General features: G+C 52.8%; 1 protein-coding gene across 26 annotated transcripts in view; it reads left to right on the top strand.

The window, feature by feature from the left end:
- Positions 1-17322, top strand: part of OTOF (otoferlin) — a 108691-nt gene that overhangs the window by 43338 nt on the left and 48031 nt on the right. For 10 of the 26 annotated variants that reach the window (XM_052809658.1, XM_052809656.1, XM_052809654.1 and 7 more), the window contains exons 6-11: positions 2831-2917; positions 10444-10479; positions 12456-12491; positions 13471-13491; positions 14384-14431; positions 16699-16728. The exons of 5 other annotated variants lie outside the window; for them this stretch is intronic. In XM_052809658.1, coding sequence (XP_052665618.1) covers positions 2831-2917; positions 10444-10479; positions 12456-12491; positions 13471-13491; positions 14384-14431; positions 16699-16728 — 258 coding nt within the window. Of the gene's footprint in view, positions 1-2830; positions 2918-3008; positions 3143-3306; positions 3395-10443; positions 10480-12455; positions 12492-13470; positions 13492-14383; positions 14432-16698; positions 16729-17322 lie in introns of all 26 variants that reach the window. 11 more of the 26 variants (XM_052809669.1, XM_052809673.1, XM_052809678.1 and 8 more) reach the window with 10 other exon arrangements.

The raw sequence follows: 17322 nt of genomic DNA, 5'->3' as shown, positions 1-17322 counted from the left end.
GTGGGGTCTTGCACCTTGATGGGGCTCGTGGTTCCCCCAGAACTGACCCGCAGGTGTGCTGAGGGGCGAGTGCAGCTGCAGCCAGGGGCAGGGGGAGGAGGCCATGTCGGCAACAAAACCATACCAGTGTGGATGCTTCTGGGGTGGAAGGTGACCGTGACAGTGCCTCTGACCTGTGTATGCGTGCTGGGGGCCAGTACGAGTGTGCACATCCCATGGCAAGGCAGGTGCCACAGCAGAGGCTGGAGGAGAAACCATGGCTGCTGTGGCACAGCTGGAGGGAATGAGCCCTGGCACCTCTCTTGGCACTCAGACAGGCACTTAGCTTCACCAAGACATTATCAAAGCTCCCTCCACGGCGGTCTGTCGAGGCTTCTGTACCTCACCAGGATGAAATGAAATCCCATACCGAAGGCAGTGCCTGGGCAGGTGAGCCCTGTTTGGATTAGCTGAGGGACCCCTCACCCTGTGATGGCAGGGGACACCTCCAGTTCTTCTAAGGGACACTGTTACCAGCTTTCTATTCATTGAAGGGACCTTAGCATCACCGTTGTGTCTTTCTAAGCTCATGGGACCTAACACTGGATGAAAACAAGCCCAGGGACCGTATTCTTGTTTTGTGACCAAAAGCTGCTGTAATGAGTTGCAAATCCAGCCTGGTGACTGGGATGGGTAGAGAGGGCTCAGGACTGGGGATGCTGCAGCTGGCTGTCCATTGGGTTGAAGTGCAAGCTGGAACCAGTTCTGCCATAAACTGTTGCTTATGGATGCTCAGGGCTCAGTCCTGGCTGGGAGGAACCGTCCCTTTACCACCTCATATGCAGCCAGGAGGGCAAGGCATGGACGAACACTGCGGCCCCAGGGATGCTGGGCCAGATTCAGCCCACCCTATCACAGGTGCTCTGAACCCCGTGCTCAAATCATCACCCAGCTCATCAGACAACAGAGTTTTGCAAGTGTAAACCCACTTGTGTATAAATAAATTGGCTCCACAGGCTGCTAAGCCAGATTTTCAGGCAGCTTTACACAGTTTATGTAGTTGTGTTGTCCACAGTAGTGACTTTGTCTGTCGGTCTCCACTCCAGTATCTCCTGAACCCATTGGCCTCTTCCAGTTGGAAGAGTGGAGACATCAAAGTCCTGAACTTGCTAAAAGTCTTGTGGAAAGAGATAAACTGGTAGAAGGGAGAGACCCTATAAGTGGGACAGGCAGAGGGTGCAGGCAGCCCAGGCAGAGCTGGGTCCTCATGTCACCCAGCCCTCTCCTGGGATGAGCACAGCCCCTGTCCGAGGGCTGCAAAGTGCTGGTGGATCGAAGAAGGACAGCCCTTGTGTTTCCAAATCCACGTGGGAGCCCAGCCTGGTGGTGTGAATCCAAACGTACCCCTAGGAATCGGCTGCTTTTTTAATACCATTTACATCTCAGGCGCCGCTGCAGCCATACATCCCCCATGCTGGGTTTATGCAATTGTGTCCTGAAGTAGCGTTTGCTTTCTGTCTGGGTTTAGCACTTTATTGAGGCCATATAAGGGCAAAATTTCTTTCTCCCCACGGTGTGAGATTGAGGGACGATATCTCCAGTCGCTCGCATCACTCCTAGGCAGTTAATTAACCATGTGAATTGGGCTGAAACCTGTGGATTTTCAAGCAAATTGAAAGTGCAGATTCGTTTCCCGGCTCAGTGGACCGTGAGGTTGCTGAACAGGGAAGATGCTGAAGGATTTAAAAGGGGGATGGCAGGGCAGCGTACCAGGCACAGCCCGGCTTGCAGAGTGGGTTTCAGTCTGTCTGTCAGCCCCGTATGTCGGGAAATCAGCGTCCTGCCTGCGCCACATGGACTTTGGAGGCACGGGCAGCATGAGGTGAACGTGACTTGAGATGTAATTAACGCCGCGTAGCTGATGCATCATCGCCTGCAGCAGGCAGTCGGATGAATCGAGGCTCTGGATTAGGTCTCCAGGGACTGTAACATAAGTCTAAGGTGACCAGCTCAGCTGGAGGGTGAGGACAGCCACATTTAGCCTGACAGATCCCACCCTGGGGCAGTTTTTAAGAGGAGATGTGTGGTTTGTGAGCACCCCTGCCCCGGCGCACAGAGCTGCATCGTGGCTGAAGGCTGCCGAGCTGCGCTGGCTGCATGCAGACAGTGCCGAGCAGAAGGACTTTTTGAGGTTGGTTCGTACGTGGTTGGTGAAAAATCCTTCCTGTTGGAGAGCTGAAGTAAATGCAACAGTTGTTTATAAACAGGCAGCGGGGACATGTAGAGGTTAAATATCACTGTGGCATCTGCAAATGGTACTGTGGCACTGATCCTTGCACTGCCTTTCCCCCACAGGTCAGGGTCTCTGAGCAGGGGGGAGAGTGGCTCCTGGTGGTCACAGCTTGGTGAAAGTCCCTTTATACTTGGCTTCAGTCTCTCCTTCAGATCCGTGATGCTTTAGAAAAAAATCCCTTTGGATATAGGGCTTACACTGAGCAATACACGACTGTTTTAAAGGAGGAGAGGGAGGAGCATTCCTCAGCAGACACGCCAAAAAAGCAAGGCATGCTAGTCCCGCTGTCCCAAATAAGTTTGCGTGTGGACAATTCAACTAAAACTGGTTTCATCTGCTGCTTTTGTCCCAAGGAGTTTCCCCATGTCCTCTGATTTGGAGTCTTGTCCCACAGCAGATCATTCTGAGCGCAGGGGACTGTCAGGCTCGGCTGTGCCTTGCTGCCCTGCACTCCCCTCTGCCAGCCCCAAGGGCTGTGGTCATTAATGTCACCACCACTACCGTTAAAAATACCAGGGAGGGAAAGGGCTGATGTTTTCCGTGTCACCACCCTTGCAGGATGGAAGAGGACGAGATGTATTACCACAGTGAAGATGAACTTCTGGGAGAGGGGGACACCCTTAGCCAGGGATCCCTCAACACGAGGTAGGGAGCCAGTCAGCACCCACTCGTGCTGGTGGCAGTGGGGTTTGCAGTGCTGTGTTGCTACTGCCTTGTCCCTACGGATGTCCCACAGGCATTGCCCCTGGATTCCCATTTCTTGGCTGCAGGAGAGCTGGTGGGGAGAAACGATGGAGCAGCTGGAAAAGCATCCTTGGAAAGGATGCTCCGGAGGTGTGCTGGGATCCAGCGTGGAGAAAGGGCCCTGGGGTGAGGCTGTAACTGGGGTACCGCCTCGCCTTTGAGGCCCCCTTCCTTCTCCAGGTCCCACCACACATCAGGCACAGCTGTCCCCAGAACCAGAGTCCAGCCATGTCCAGTGCATGGGGAGGAGCTCCTCGTGATGTGCATGAAGATCTGATTTCTGTTTGCAGTGGCTTTTCTTGCAGTGCAGTGCTGTAAGTTGTTGCCCACCGTGTGCCAGGAAGAGTTTGGAAGGAGCTGCAGCAAAGAGAAGTTCAGGTAAAACCCAGGGAACAACCTAATACCTCTGAGAGCAGCTCGGCCAAAGGAAGGAGCATTCTGGGGAGGAATCCTGAATTCATGTGGGTCCAGTGATGGCAGAAAGCACATGAGGGTGGTCCTTCCTACACCCGGCGCTTCTGGGGAGCTCATTTCTCGTAGCAGCTTCCCATGCAGCCTGTCGCGAGTGCCTCAAGCTTCACTAGCATGAAGATACTGACTCTCCGTCATGGGAATTTATGGCCACATCTGTACTGGTAAACACCTCTGTCAAGTCTTGTTAATTAGACAGTGCCAGGCCAAGCATCTGAAGTGCCCATAACCTTAATAAATTATTAGGACAGTCTCTGAGAAGGTTTTGGGTACCTAGCACTGACCCGAATGATCCCCAGGCAGGGTCAGGAGGTACAACAGCCATGGCCCAGTACCAAAGGACGGATTAGGGATTGCCCATCCAAACCCTTTCTTTGAATGGGAAGCATTAGCGTGGGTGCGATGCGTGCCGGGCAGTTTGGCTTCCAGTTGTGCCCTTGAACATTTTACGTCATAGCGTAGAGGTTCGTGGCTGTAGCACATGCCCCGTGAGCAGGGCACTCCAGAAGCATGTCTGTTCCTGCACGTGCCCCAGGCTGTAGGTGTCTCTGGGATGTCTGGGTGCCTGGAGATGGAGGGACAATCAAAATGCTCTGACAAGGGTGCTGGGTGCCTGGGAGTCCCCCAAAAGCTCAAATGCCACTCGGGCCAAGCCCAGGTGTGGGAGCCATCACTCCATGGGTTGGATGGGGCATGGCTGTGCAATGCCTTCAGCTTTCTGTGGGTACCACGGCTCGGTGGGGGGGCTGAGATGGGCAGCCCTGCTGTGCCACACCGACCTTTGGACCTGACCAGACCAAGGAAGCCAAGTTCAAAGCCAAGCCCAGCTCCCACCTTGCCTTTGAGGGTTGGGTTTGGGATAAGCTGCTCATCTTTTTGACAGAGGGCAGCCAAAAATCAAATTTCTGCAAGGTGGCAGTGAGACATGTTGTAGGAATAAGGGGAGAGAAATCCCAGGTCTGACTGGGAAGGAGTTCAGCTCCCATCCCTGGAGATGCTTAAGTACAAGCTGGATGCACATCTGAGGAACAGCTTGGGCCGAGCTGATCCCTCTTGGGGAAGAAGTTGGACTTGAAATCTTCTTGGCAGCCCCTTTGCCTGTAATTCTGTGTGTCTTCACAGTCTCTTTCCGTCCTCTGTGTCCCCCTGGGGGGTCTCTGAATCCAAATGAAGGCAGTGGAAAGATCTCCCTGGATTTCTACAGGCTTTCTGTCAGCGTCATCTCCATCACAAAGCTGTTTACCTCCTCCCCTGGCTCATTAGGGACATTATTTTGTTATTCAGCTGATTCCCTCTCCTGAGGGGAGGCAAAAGGGGGGAAACAAGCAGACCTTGAAATGGGAAAAGCAGCAGCAACAACAAGGAATATATAAATAGCGCTGGGCTTGCCAAGCAGTTCTCAGCCATTCGCTTGCAGCCTAATAGAGGTGCCAGCGATGCTGGTGAGACACATGTTGGAAACTTGTGCCGGCTGTGGGGATTATATCAGAGTTATCTGGAGCCAGGCTCAGTCCCTGTGCTGTCAGGAGAAGACACACACCTTGGAGGGAAATACCATATTTGCTCTTGTAACTCCTCCATGCCCAGAGCAATGACTTCAATTCATAGAAGACATTTGCACAAGGTGAATTCTCTTGTTTTCTGGACAAAAACTCAGGAGAGGGAGTGAGATGGGGGAGAAACAAGTTTGTACGGGGTAAATCAATGGTCCAAATGGAAGCACAGGTGAGGGTTGTGCTCTGAGACAGTAAAAGGCAGAAAAAACTGCAAGTGCCATCACAATTCACTGTTTCAGTCAAAGAGGTGCCCAAATCCCTTGGACCTGCTGGGCAGGGATTGAGGAATGGTCTCTGAGCGTCGCTGTGGCTGGATGCTGCAGAACAGAGAGATCAAGCAAGGTCCCTCTGCTGCCAGCATCCTTCATCACTCCCAGCACCCCTCTCCTGCCAACACCTCTGTTTGCCTGGCTAAGCCAACAGCCAGGTTAGGGCACGGATCCACCAGGCAAAAAGAGTCAAGCAGTAAATAAATAAACACTCCAGGCTTTTATTTATGTCTTTTTCAAAACTGGATCGCTTCCAGTTCACAGTGGGACCACATGCTGACCACCAAAGGAGCTGGCTCCAAACCTTACACCACCTTTGCTGTTGATCCATAGCCTGAAACTCACTGAACTTCTGCCTGGCCTCAGACTTTGCATTTTTACACAGAAGCTCAGACCTGCATGCTGGCAGATGTGGAGGTCTGGCCAGGTTACTAGCCAGGGTCACCTCCCTATGGTCACTTAGAGGTGGGGACGTCCTTATGTCCAGGGGCTGCCCAGGGAGGTATCCAGCGCTCCAGGGAAAGCTGGTGGGGATGTTACAGCACTGAGCTGTTATGCAGCAGCGAGCAAGGGATGCCAGATTTGTCTTCCCTTTGCCGGTCTGTGCTTTATCTCCCTCAGCAAAGCAAGACGTGAAAGCCCTGCCCCAGTGCGTGGTGCGCAGGGGCCACTCTGCCCTCAGTAGTAGGAACAAATCCTTCAGGGATGGCCATTTGCTCCCCATAAAGTCCCAGCAGGATTCCTGGCAAGAAAGTGCAGATGCAAAGCTCTTTTTGCTATTTTTCCTCCGTGACAAGGAAAAGTACCCAAGGGCCTGGAGCACCTCCCCAGCTCCCTGCTAATGATTCAGGCAGAGACAAATATGACACCAAGAAATAAGACTGCAGTCAATAGACCTGCAGGAAGCAGTTTGTTGGAGGCTGCTGCCTCACTGAAAATATTCTTCTTAAAACACAGCTATGCTTCCACATGGCTTGACCCTTGCCTGCTGATGGATCCCTTGGGAGCCTGGGCTCATCCTCTGGTTGTACGCATGGTGCTTTCATGCAGTGTCAGCATCATTATTGGCGTTTAACTTTGCCAAGACCGTGAACCAGTTGGTATTGGCATAGTCCAACTCCACCTCTGTTTTTTTTCCACCCCCTGGAACAGCTTGTAATTTTTGCCATCCAAATATGCGATGTCTTTTCTAAGCTGCCTTCCCAGGCTCCCTCAAAGTTAAATGGAGAGCAGTGGGGCATCTTCACAGGCTGTTTGTCCCCCCTGTACCCAAGCTCAAGGCAAGTGGAGGATCCGCCATCCACTCTGCCTCTGCTTCACCAGTCTATGTGGGGGATCCTAGATGAGAGGTTTACTCTCCACCTAAAGTTTAAATGTCTCAAGGTTAGGGAGACAATTCCCACCTCAGAAATGCCTGCAGACAGTCCAAGCTGGCATTTTAAGGCATTGCAAGAACTGCTTTTATTATTCCAGTAACTGGAACTGTAAGCTTGCGTATTTATTACAGACAGGCCATTAGTCCCTTACTTCTGTTATACTTGAATGTTAGATCTGTTACCAAAATTAGCAAGACTTTTAATTAGCCAAGTCCCACAGGGTGCTAATCGTGATCTCTTTGTGACACTTCTTCATACGGGCTCCAGAGAGAGCTCCTGCGCTCCTGACACTCCATGGACCAAAGGAGTGGTGGGTGGAAGGGATGGGTCCCTGTGGGCCATCGTGGCTGGAGCATCCTCCCCAGGCACAGCATGGCCAGCTCCAGTTTTTTCTGATAGCTCTAATTATTTTGACAGCTCTTGTTATTTTGGCAGCCAGGAGCAAGGACTCCTGGTGCTCTGCATTTTCCCTCCGGCAGAGGAGGTGGGCTGATGGGCTCCTCTAGACCTCATTGCTCTCTGCAGCTTCGTGAGGAGGGGACGTGGAGAAGAAGGTGCTGAGCTCTTCTCTCTGGGATCCAGGGACAGGACGCCTGGGAATGGTTCAAAGCTGCATCAGGGAAGGTTCAGACTGGACATTAGGAAGCATTTCCTTACCAAGGGGGTGTTCAAACCCTGGAACAGGCTTCCTGGAGAGGTGGTCAATGCCCCAAGCCTGTCAGTGCTTACGAGGCATTTGGACAATGCCCTTAATAATATGTTTTAACTTCTGGCCAGCCCTGAATTGGTCAGGCAGTTGGACCAGATGATTATCGTAGGTCCCTTCCAACTGAAATAGTTCTGTTCTGTTCTATTCTATTCTATTCTATTCTATTCTATTCTGCCTTTGGCTTGGCTGGGGCCAAGGGCTCTGTCTGCATAGAAGGGCAGAAGACGAGAGCTGGACCTTGATCATCCACCCCAGGATGCCCAGGCAGGACCACCCCCTGGTCGGTCTGGATGGGTCCTGGCTGGGAGGGAAGAGGTTCCCACTGGCAGGCTGGGGTCCGTGCTTGTGGGAGTCATGGATGAGTGAGTGTGTGAAGAAAAAGTTAGAGAGAGGGAGGTGGCAGCAGTTGAGCAAACCTGTTTGAATGAGACAGGTTTTTTCAGGGATAATGGGGCTAGCTGTGTCCATGCAAGCATGCAGCAGGAAGGGGAAGATGCAAGAAATATTGGTACGCTCTGCCCCATCCCTGGGAGGGGGAGGGTTTAGCTGCCCCCCCGCCCCAAACCTGCACTGGGATCGATCCCCTTACACATTGTACCTCTGAAGGTGTTAATGGCATTTTACCATTGACCGTGTTTTCACTGAGCTCCCCGGGTGCCAGGAGGATTTTGCATGGGAGGACACAATGCTCGGAGAAATGTCTGGGGCACTGTGCAAAGCTGAGCCTGGCTTGGGCTGTAGCAAACCTGTGCTGGAGCTTACCATGAGTCAAACAAGGGAAAGAAAAGATGTTCCACATTCAGGCTTTTGAAAAGAATCACTTTGATGTGAACCATCCTTTTGAATCAAAGAAAAGGACTCATTTTGTTTAAAATTTTTTTTGTTCGTGTGAACAAAAATGTCCTGGCTCCTCTGGAAGGTCTTTACTTTTCCATCAGTTACAGATCCCAGACCCAAGACAAAATTGCACCAAAAGAATAAAAAGAAGAGAAAGCTTTGGTGTCGCCAGCTCTGCATTTCAAACCCAGGTTTCAGTGTGGCTGGGGAGGGCTCCCGCTAGACCCTCTCCTGGCCATCCTCATCCCCCCATCCCCTTCCCAGCGGCTGTGCCGAGAGTATCCCAGACCCGAGCATGCCCCAGGGTGTCCTTCCTCCAGCCCAAGGAACCCCCTGGACTCTCTGTCTTGCACAGAAGATGGACAGTTTGCACCAGGGCAGCTGGACCAGGGTGCAGACAGCTGGATCTGGGCTCAGGAGCAGGCAGAGGAGCGGGGGGGGAAGGACAAGAGAAGGGGGATTAACAAGGCATGGCCCCTTCTGTCCCTGAATGTCCCAGGAGCAGCCTAAGGGATCATGGGCCAAGCCAGTCTACAGCCCTGGGGACATGGAATCATAGAATCACGGAATGGTTTGGGTGGGAAAGGACCCATCAAGGTCATCTAGTCCAACGCCCCTGTGATGGGCAGGGACACCTTCAACCAGATCAGGTTGCTCAGAGCCCCGTCCAACCTGACCTTGAATGGTTCCAGGGATGGGGCAGCGACCACCTCTCTGGGCAACCTGGGCCAGTGTCTCACCACCCTCATCATAAAAAATGTCTTCCTTATATCTAGTCTGAATCTCCCCTCTTTTAGTTTAAAACCATTACCCCTTGCCCTATCACTACAGGACCTACTAAAAAGTCTGTCCTGAGACATGGGGACCTGGTTTAACTCCCATCTTTGCCAATGACCTTTCCTATGATCTCAGGCATCTTCCTTCCTTGCTCAGCCTTTCTTTCACCCCACTCCCAGCTTTGAGACCTGATGCTCTCCTTTTCCCCCAGTCAGTCTGCTGGGACTCAGACACAGACATCCCCGAGATGGCTCAGCCCAGAGATCACGCAGCTTTGGCAGGTCTGCTAGCAGAGGTAGGGCCCTCTCCAGCCCCAGCAGAGCCAGCACGGTCCAGGGCAGCCCTGCCACCTTCCCATGGAGCAGAGCAGTGTCCCAGCCTGCAAATCTTCACCAAGGATTTTGGGGATTGTGCTCTAGGGCTTCACCTCATGCTGCCAGTACCAGGGGAACCAAGTCCATATGCATCAGCAAAAGGTCCACACACTGCATTTGATCCTGCTCCTGCGGAGCCACACGGATGTCTCTGCACCAGGTTCCCACCATGCAGGTGACCAGTGCTACAGCAGATCAAAGCCCTACTAAACCTGAAACCCAGCAGTAATTCCGTGCTGACCAGTTCTGACTGCTCATCTTTTCCCACGTGGGCTGCCTCTGTGTTCTTCATGGGGTTTGGGTGGCCGGGCAAGCTGGCAGCCGGTTGGAGATGAGACAAGGAGAAGGTAGCTGATACCAGTGAGGAGGAGGAAAGCCATTAGCACCCCAGCTGAAAAAGCCCCCAGCAAGATGGTCTCACGCATCAAAGTGCACTAAAGCAACATGGTTTGGGGAGAAACAGCCTTAACTGCAGACACGCCACGCTGGGCTCTGGCTCCTACCCCTCAGGAGCAATCTGGTCCCTGTGAACGCAGCTCAGCACACAGGAGCAGCCGAGAAAGCAGGCTGTGTGCTGGGAACACGGGACTTGGGACAAAAAAGGGAAAAGCAGCTGGTAATTCATCTTCCCTCCTTCCAGGCAGCCTCGCACAGGGTACAGCACCGACCCAGCACAGTTTTCTCCAGCCTAAGCATCTTTTATTCACCCCAAGCAGAAAGGAGGAGGGGAGGAAGGAGGTCGGGGTGTAGGGAACCAGTTCACTTTCACCCTAGTGTGGAGCTTGGCCAGCCAAATAGCCACAGAAAACCAGTCTGGGTCATGCATGGACCCTGCAGGCGCAGCCAGGAGTGGTGAGGGTGGCAGAGGGAGGATCAGCCCTGCGCAAGGTGGTTGTGTGTTCTCAGACATGCATGGAGTGGTTTGCTGTGTTGATATGTCCTGAAGTTCTTCTTGTACTGAAGCAAATCATCCTGTTTTTAAAAACGCGGACACAATGGAAGAGCCCTCTGTCTCATATCACAGTGGTTTTTTTCCTCTCTCTCTGTAAATGCCCTAGCCTTGGAGATGATGCAGGAGAAGAGCAGCACACCAGGTAAATACCCACACCAGCCCTGCTCAGACGGTGGCCCTGAAATCCTGCCTCTGCAGTGCTGAGACGTTCAAAGTCTTGCTCTCCAGAGAGCGCTTCCTTAAATCCAGGCTTAAATGTCAAAACTTGGAGGCCCAGATCTGTCAAGTCTAGACAGGCTAGGAGCTCGCTCGCCCCACGCAGTGTCCATTTGATGAAGCAAGCCCGGACACAGGCAGTAGCACCTTCCCATCTCTTAGGTTGTTAGCATGGTTCCTGGCATGGCTTTGGCTCAATAGATGTCTGGGATAGTTTGTGATAGCACAATGACTGTGATATGATAGACCAGGGACCACCCCCAACAAGTAGCCTGGATGCCATTTGCGGAGGGAAGGGACTTTACCTGCGGGACACCAGCTCTGTCATGGCCAGAGAAGGAGCCCTGGTCCATTTATTTACCAATATAGGCATATCCTTAGATTCCCTCTGTGGCCAGTAAAGAGACATGGGCACTTCCAGAGGTGGTTCAGGGAGAGCAGGGACCCCGCTGGACTGCCAAAATTTGGATGGGATACAGCTGTGTATGTCATGGCTCCTGGCCACCTTGAAACTGAGATCCCAGGGAGCATCACCTGATAGCTGTTGACCTTGAAATATTCATGGGCAGGACAGAGCTCTGCAGCCGAAAGCAATCTGGTCATGGTGAATTATTGATGCTGTCTTTTCTTGTGTGTACCAGTGGATCCAAGACATGTCTGACTGGGTTCAATCCTCTGCCTGCCACTAATTATCCCCGTGGGTCATTTGCTCCAAAGCTGGGGTCATTGCCAAGCACTGGAGTTGAACTTGGTGATGAAAATACCCATGACAGGAGTCTGGGAGAGGCAAGACTCCCTGCTTCTGTCAGGCCTGGGCACCTCGCTGGTCAGCCTGTGCTGCTCAATGGTGCAAACACGTTTGCTTGGTGCTATTGCTGCTCACGGTGGCTTTCCAGAGCTGCTGTGGCTATAGGGAGGTAGAAATTACATAGTGCTGTGAGGTGCATTCCAGCACCATCCTGCATGGTCCTAGGAAGCTCAGCAAGGTTCTCGCTATGATCCCAGTCTTCCTAGGTTGTGCCTATAGTCAAAGGAAAGAGGAATCTCCCAAGGGATGTTTACCCACATAGAATCTGACTCAGCCTTCGGATGTATGTCCCTCCATCCTCAGTTCTCGTGGAAGACCAGTGTGGACAGTTCATAACCTCCATGTCCAAGTAGATAAGGAGGGTCCAAAATTGCTAACTCAAGTGTGGCATTTGGACACACATCTTAGGGGTGTCACACACCAGACCAGTGCCTCCATCAGCATAACCAGGCAAGTCTGGAGTCCTTTTCATCCTGAGCAAAAAAAAGTGAAATGATCTCCCAAAGTCTATCAGTCCCTGTCAAGTTTCCCCCATCCTTTTTGCAACCCCTCTGACGTACCATTAAATTGCTAGAAAAAAATGCATCCTGAGGACCGTGAAAAGCAGGAAAAGGGCTAGGAAAAGGTGTTCAAAGCACTGGCCTGGGTGCTGCTGTGAGTCCCAAGGCAGAGCCTCCAGCAGCTTGAGATATTTCCTGGAAGCTGTTAGCACCTGTGATCTAGATCGACCCCAAACTGTTCCAGTGTAGGAGATCTTCCAGACCGAGCAGGAGCAATGGATGATGCTGGCTGTGCCAGGGTGGTGACGGCTCTTGTGCCTTGTGCCAGAAGTGCAGATCCTGTCACCAGCCAGGTTTTTCCTGGGGACAGTGTGAGCGGAGCACCCTGGGCTGGGTGCACACAGCTGAAGTTACCATCCGTCAGCTGTCCTGGAGCACCCTGTGGCAGGGAACTGTGGCTTGGACACACCACCACCCCTCCTTGGAAGGGATGTCCCTTGTCAACGTTTCCCTTGCTGCTGGTGGGCTGCTTCAAGAAGCCTGACACTGGTATTCTTTTTTTTTTTCTCTCTTTCTCTTTGGTGCCTCACTCAGGATTAAGTATAACGATGGATACAAGTCAGTAGCAAGGTACCAATATGTCATGACTGGTGGGATCTTGGCTTTTGTGGGGGGGTTGCTCTCATCTCAGCCCATCCCAGTCACCCCACATCCCACAAATATGTGACTGCCCAGGCGTAAATACGCCCAGGATTTGGGATACAGGCCAATGTGGTTTAAGCTCCAAATCTTCCTTAATTCAAATTAATTCCCGAATCTTAAGCCAGGAGAGCAGGGTATGTGGTCCAGACCTGGGTGAAGCCAATGCTTCATGCATCAGCATCACAGCACTTCTTCTCTGCAAGTGCAGGACAGCACACGTGGGTGTTCTGGAGCTGGAGCTGAAGCCTGCAAGGGAGGAAGAGCTGTATAGCAGCACACGAGCCCTGTGCTCCTGGAGCTTTCTGTGGGACCCAGCCACACCTGCAAACCTCCTCCATGACACATTGCAAAAGAGAGGAGGGTCCTGTGGTCCCTCTACAGCCGTATCCCACATAATATGATGATGGTCACCCCATCTGTAGGGCTAGTGGACTCCCAAAGACGCCATCAATAAGATTACATCCGTATAAGTAAATTTATCTGGCATGGGTGAGTCCAGGGCAATGATCCCAGCCCCAACACATCCCTCTAAGTCTGTTCTTCCTTGCTGCTGCTCAGTATTTGGGGGAGGTGCAGAAGATGCAGAAGAAACCTGCAGAAGAGTGCTGTCCTGCCACTGGCAAGCAGGACCTGGGTGGTTCTGCAAAGAGCTGTGGGACAGCGGCTCCTCAGTACCTCACCACGCAGTGCTGGCCGAGGCCAGAGTGAGACCTTGCCCACCGGTGTGCATTGCCCTGAACGAACCTTCTCGGCATCAGCCCAGGACGATCCTCCCAGGGGGTGGTGGCAGCCGTTAGCCCCTTCCCCTGGCCTGGCCGGCTCCCAGGGACTGTGGGAGGGTATGTCTGTTTGGGTGGGTTTGTTTCTTCCTCATGTTCATCCTCCTGGCTGTGTCTCTTCCAAACAGCGAAGACCCTGAAGATCCCAGGTACTGGTCATGGTATCCCTGCTTCACTCAGGCCCTTTGGGCATGCTGTGTGCATGTATGTGACATGCGTGTTGGCGTACCAATCCCTGCATGGCATTTGGACCCAGGGAAAGGTCCTAACTGCTTCCTGCCCTCTTCTTAATGCGGGGCAGGGTTTTCTTGTATTCACCCCATCTCCTCCTCCCCGAAGAGCAGGGCTTCTTTGTGTTCAGTCTATTATCTTCTATGCCCAGCAAGGACATGTTCCTTCTAGTCAGCGGCCTTCCAAAGGACCTTCAAGGATAATATTTGTCTGTCTGCCTAGCTATCCACCCACCCATTACCCATTCATCCCAATGCAGTTCTCACCATCCACCAATCTGTCCACCTGTCCATCAATCCATCTCAATACAGTCCTATGCGTCCATCCATCTTACTGCATTTCTTTCCATCCATCACTGCAATTCTCACCATCCATCTATCCATCCATCCATCCCAGTACAGGTCTGTCTATCTGTCCATTCATGCCAGTGCCATTCCATCCATCCATCCTACTGTGATGCTATCTGTCCATCCATCTATGCATAGCACCAGCCAGCCCAGTGCCATATGATTTATCCATCCACACTCTTTTTCTGTCAGTTGTTCTATCTTGTTCATGCAATCTCTCTCCTCCCTCCTCATTCCAGCACCACCAGTACTGTCACTCTCTCTGTACCCAGTTCCCTGGATGCCAGTGGGTTAGGAAGTCCTGATGCAGCAAGGTCTCCCTCTGGCATGCTTGCGAATTGGGTTTGGTTGATTGCTTGGTGCATGTTGCTGGTGGGGGTTTTGAGGGGAGAAGGTGGGCAAGGGTCTTTGCCACTGCAGCAGGATGAATCGCGTCTGAATGAATTGCTCTTTGTGATTGCAGAGCTAAGGCTAAAGGGAAAGAGAAAAGACATCTCGTGTTACCATTCAGGTACCCTGACTCCCCTGTCCCTGCTTGTGCCCATGCTCACTTTCCAGCTCCAGCCCCTAGCCCTTCGCAGCAGTGTCACTGCATCCCCCTGAAACGGCTGCAGGGCAGGACCACAAGTTGTTCTGTGCTAGTGAGAACGCTTAAGACCAAGTCTCTTGAAGGCATAAAATGGGAATTCTCTGGTGGTGCCAGTAATGGGAAATCTGTGCCCTTTTCAGGCACCCAGAGCCCAGACTGTGGCTGTCTGGAGTCAGAGAGGCACCTTTTGCAGTGAGGGTTGGAGTGGAAGGGGCAAGGGGTAAAGGAGGGGAGGGAGAAAGAGTAATCTGGTGTTAGCTGCTCCACCAGGCCCTTGGAGAAGAATCTCTGGATCTCTCATGTAGTGCAATCAGCTTGTTCACCCAGGCACTGATGATCCAAGTGCCCAGGACCAGAAGCACCATGCGTTGCTGCATAGGGGAGCCAGGAGAGCAGAGAGTTGCACGAGGAGGCAGACCCTCAGAGCAAGAGGGCAACCACTGCTGTGTTCCTGCATCCCTCATCCAGACCACATGTACACCAGTGAAATGAACAGGGGAAGGATGCAGGCTCAAGCACTGCCCAGTCCCACCCACCTGAAAATATTGCTCCCCATCCCAGCACGGGGGAAGACCAGACAGTCTGGCACTCCCAGGGCATTTCGGAGGGGCACTGGTGGGGAGGGAGAGTTTCCCAGCCCTGCTGTGGCAGGGAAGGGTCTTGCACCAGTGAGTCGCTCGGGGGGATGCAGATGCTCATCCCTGCAGCGATTCAAAGGGCTTGTGTGTTCAGACCCAGATGAACCAGCCACACTGTGGGGTGAGGTGGTGATGAACCATGGCTTTGCAGGGAGCTCAGACCACATCCACGAGCTGCAGGAAAAAGCATGGAGTGATTTAAATCCTCTCCCCGCACTGGGCAAGGGCACTAGGGCAGCTTTTACAATGCAGGCGAACCAGCTGAGGTGCTGGCATTGGTGTTTGCTTGCTCCCGTGGCAAGCTCAGCTGGCAAGGGAATAATTTCTGCTGGTTTGCTCTCAGAGCAAGTGTCTGTGCAGGGAGAGAGCAGGACTGCTTGTTTCAGAAGCAGCTTCTGGATGGATTTCCTTGGCCGTTTTCCAGCCCAGACTCTAAGCTGATCCCTGCCCATGCTGGGCTGAACAGGAGGACCCTGCTCTTCCCAGACTCCCACCCACCACTGGGTCCTGCCCCCTGTCTTGTGCTGGAGCTCGTCTTCTGGACTTCGCCTCTCTAAAAACCCATCCAGCAACACATCAAACTTTTTTTTTTTTTTTTCCTATGTGGTTTTCCAGCAGCTAAGTGCACAGGGAGCTGGAGCTTCATGCTCTGAAGCCATCCTCCTGCCCCACGTCCTCAGCACAGACACGGCCATAGGGTGAAGCAGAGTAACAGGCTGTAATTAAAAAACAACCCTCCTAATTACTTTCTAGAGCTGGTTAATTGCTTTCTCCTCCCTGCTTTGTTGGCGCACAATGGGGGAGATTAGCCAGGGAAGAAAGAGTGACTGGGGTGGGGCAGGACACAAAGAGAGAAATGCGGGAGCCGTGAGAGAAGGAAAACAGGTTTGAAAAGCCAGAAAGCAGAGGCAGAGCAGGGGTCTGCAAAGCGAACCAGGGAGGTGAGGAGTCGGCGCTTCCTGCACGGTATCAGGGCAGGAGGACGCAGTGGCAGTCTGGACAGGGATGAGGACCCCCAGATCCAGCCCATCTCCTCCAGCTGAGTCCTCTCGGGAGGGAGGATATGAATACACCTTTGTGGGAGGTAAGGAAGACCGCTCCCCTCTACCAAAAAGGAGAAGAAGCCTTGTCTCCTGCCCCGGCAGCATCCCCAGTCTGTGCACGCACCCACTCATAAGTGTGCATGCACAGACAGCTGTAGCTGCTTTACTGGCCCCATACACACATCCAGTTAATGCCCATCACCTCCAGCTCCTGGAGTAGGGAGTTGCGGTTCCCCTGAGCCCCTCTAGCCTAGCAAAGGGTCATGCAGAGATGTTATCCACCTAAATTACAGATGTGGGCAGGACAGGGGTGTTTGGGGTCAACCCTGCCGAGGAAGGTTGCCCATGACTGCAGCCTGGGGATGGGGCACTTGGAGCACTTGTGAGGAGCAGGGAAGCTACAAGGGAAGAGCAGCCTCTTCTGATTTTATGGTCTGATTTGAAGCACTTGAAGTGCACTGAAGCTTGTTTGCCTTTTGTTCCCTTGATGCGTGGCCACCGGCTCCAGCAAAGGCAAAGAGAAGACGAAGGAGCACAAGTAGGTTCGCTCTCCCTGCTCCTTCTCCTCCTTGTTTCCAGCTTTCCTAGCTTATGTCGTGGCTGATCCCGTACATGGTGTGCTCTCCCTTTCTCTAAAACCGAGCCTGTCAGCCCTGGAGGAGCTTGGGTCTCTTGGATGTGTGGCCTCAGGCTTCAGAGTCTGCAGGGAATATTTATCTACAGCAAAAGCCAAATGTAAAAGACAGGCTTGGAGCAGTCTCTGGCAGCACTGGAAAGGAACTGTGAGGTCTCGAGAGAAGCCTGGCTCCCATCAGGTTTGAATGGGTCCTGGCTGGGGGGTGAGTTTCCCAGTTTGGGCATGGACAGCCTGGCCAGGGCTCAGGGCAGGAGAGGGTCTGGGTGCAGGCAAATGGGACTTAGCACCAGCTTTACAGCTCCTGTGCCCACAGGTCAGGCTGCCACATCATCCATGTAGACAAGTTTCTTCAGCTCCTGCCTTTCTTTTATCTGCAGCTGCTTGCATTGATACCAGACCGGGCTGTGTCTGAGCTCTCTCCCAACAGCAGCATCCTCCAGCTCTCTGGCTTAGCAGATCTGCTGAAATTTAAGCTCCAGTCTCCTGTGAGCACAG

Source organism: Harpia harpyja, chromosome 15, assembly GCF_026419915.1.
Source record: "Harpia harpyja isolate bHarHar1 chromosome 15, bHarHar1 primary haplotype, whole genome shotgun sequence".
Taxonomy (NCBI): domain Eukaryota; kingdom Metazoa; phylum Chordata; class Aves; order Accipitriformes; family Accipitridae; genus Harpia; species Harpia harpyja.
The sequence above is the reverse complement of the archived record's forward strand: the minus strand, read 5'-3'. Positions and strand labels throughout refer to the sequence as shown.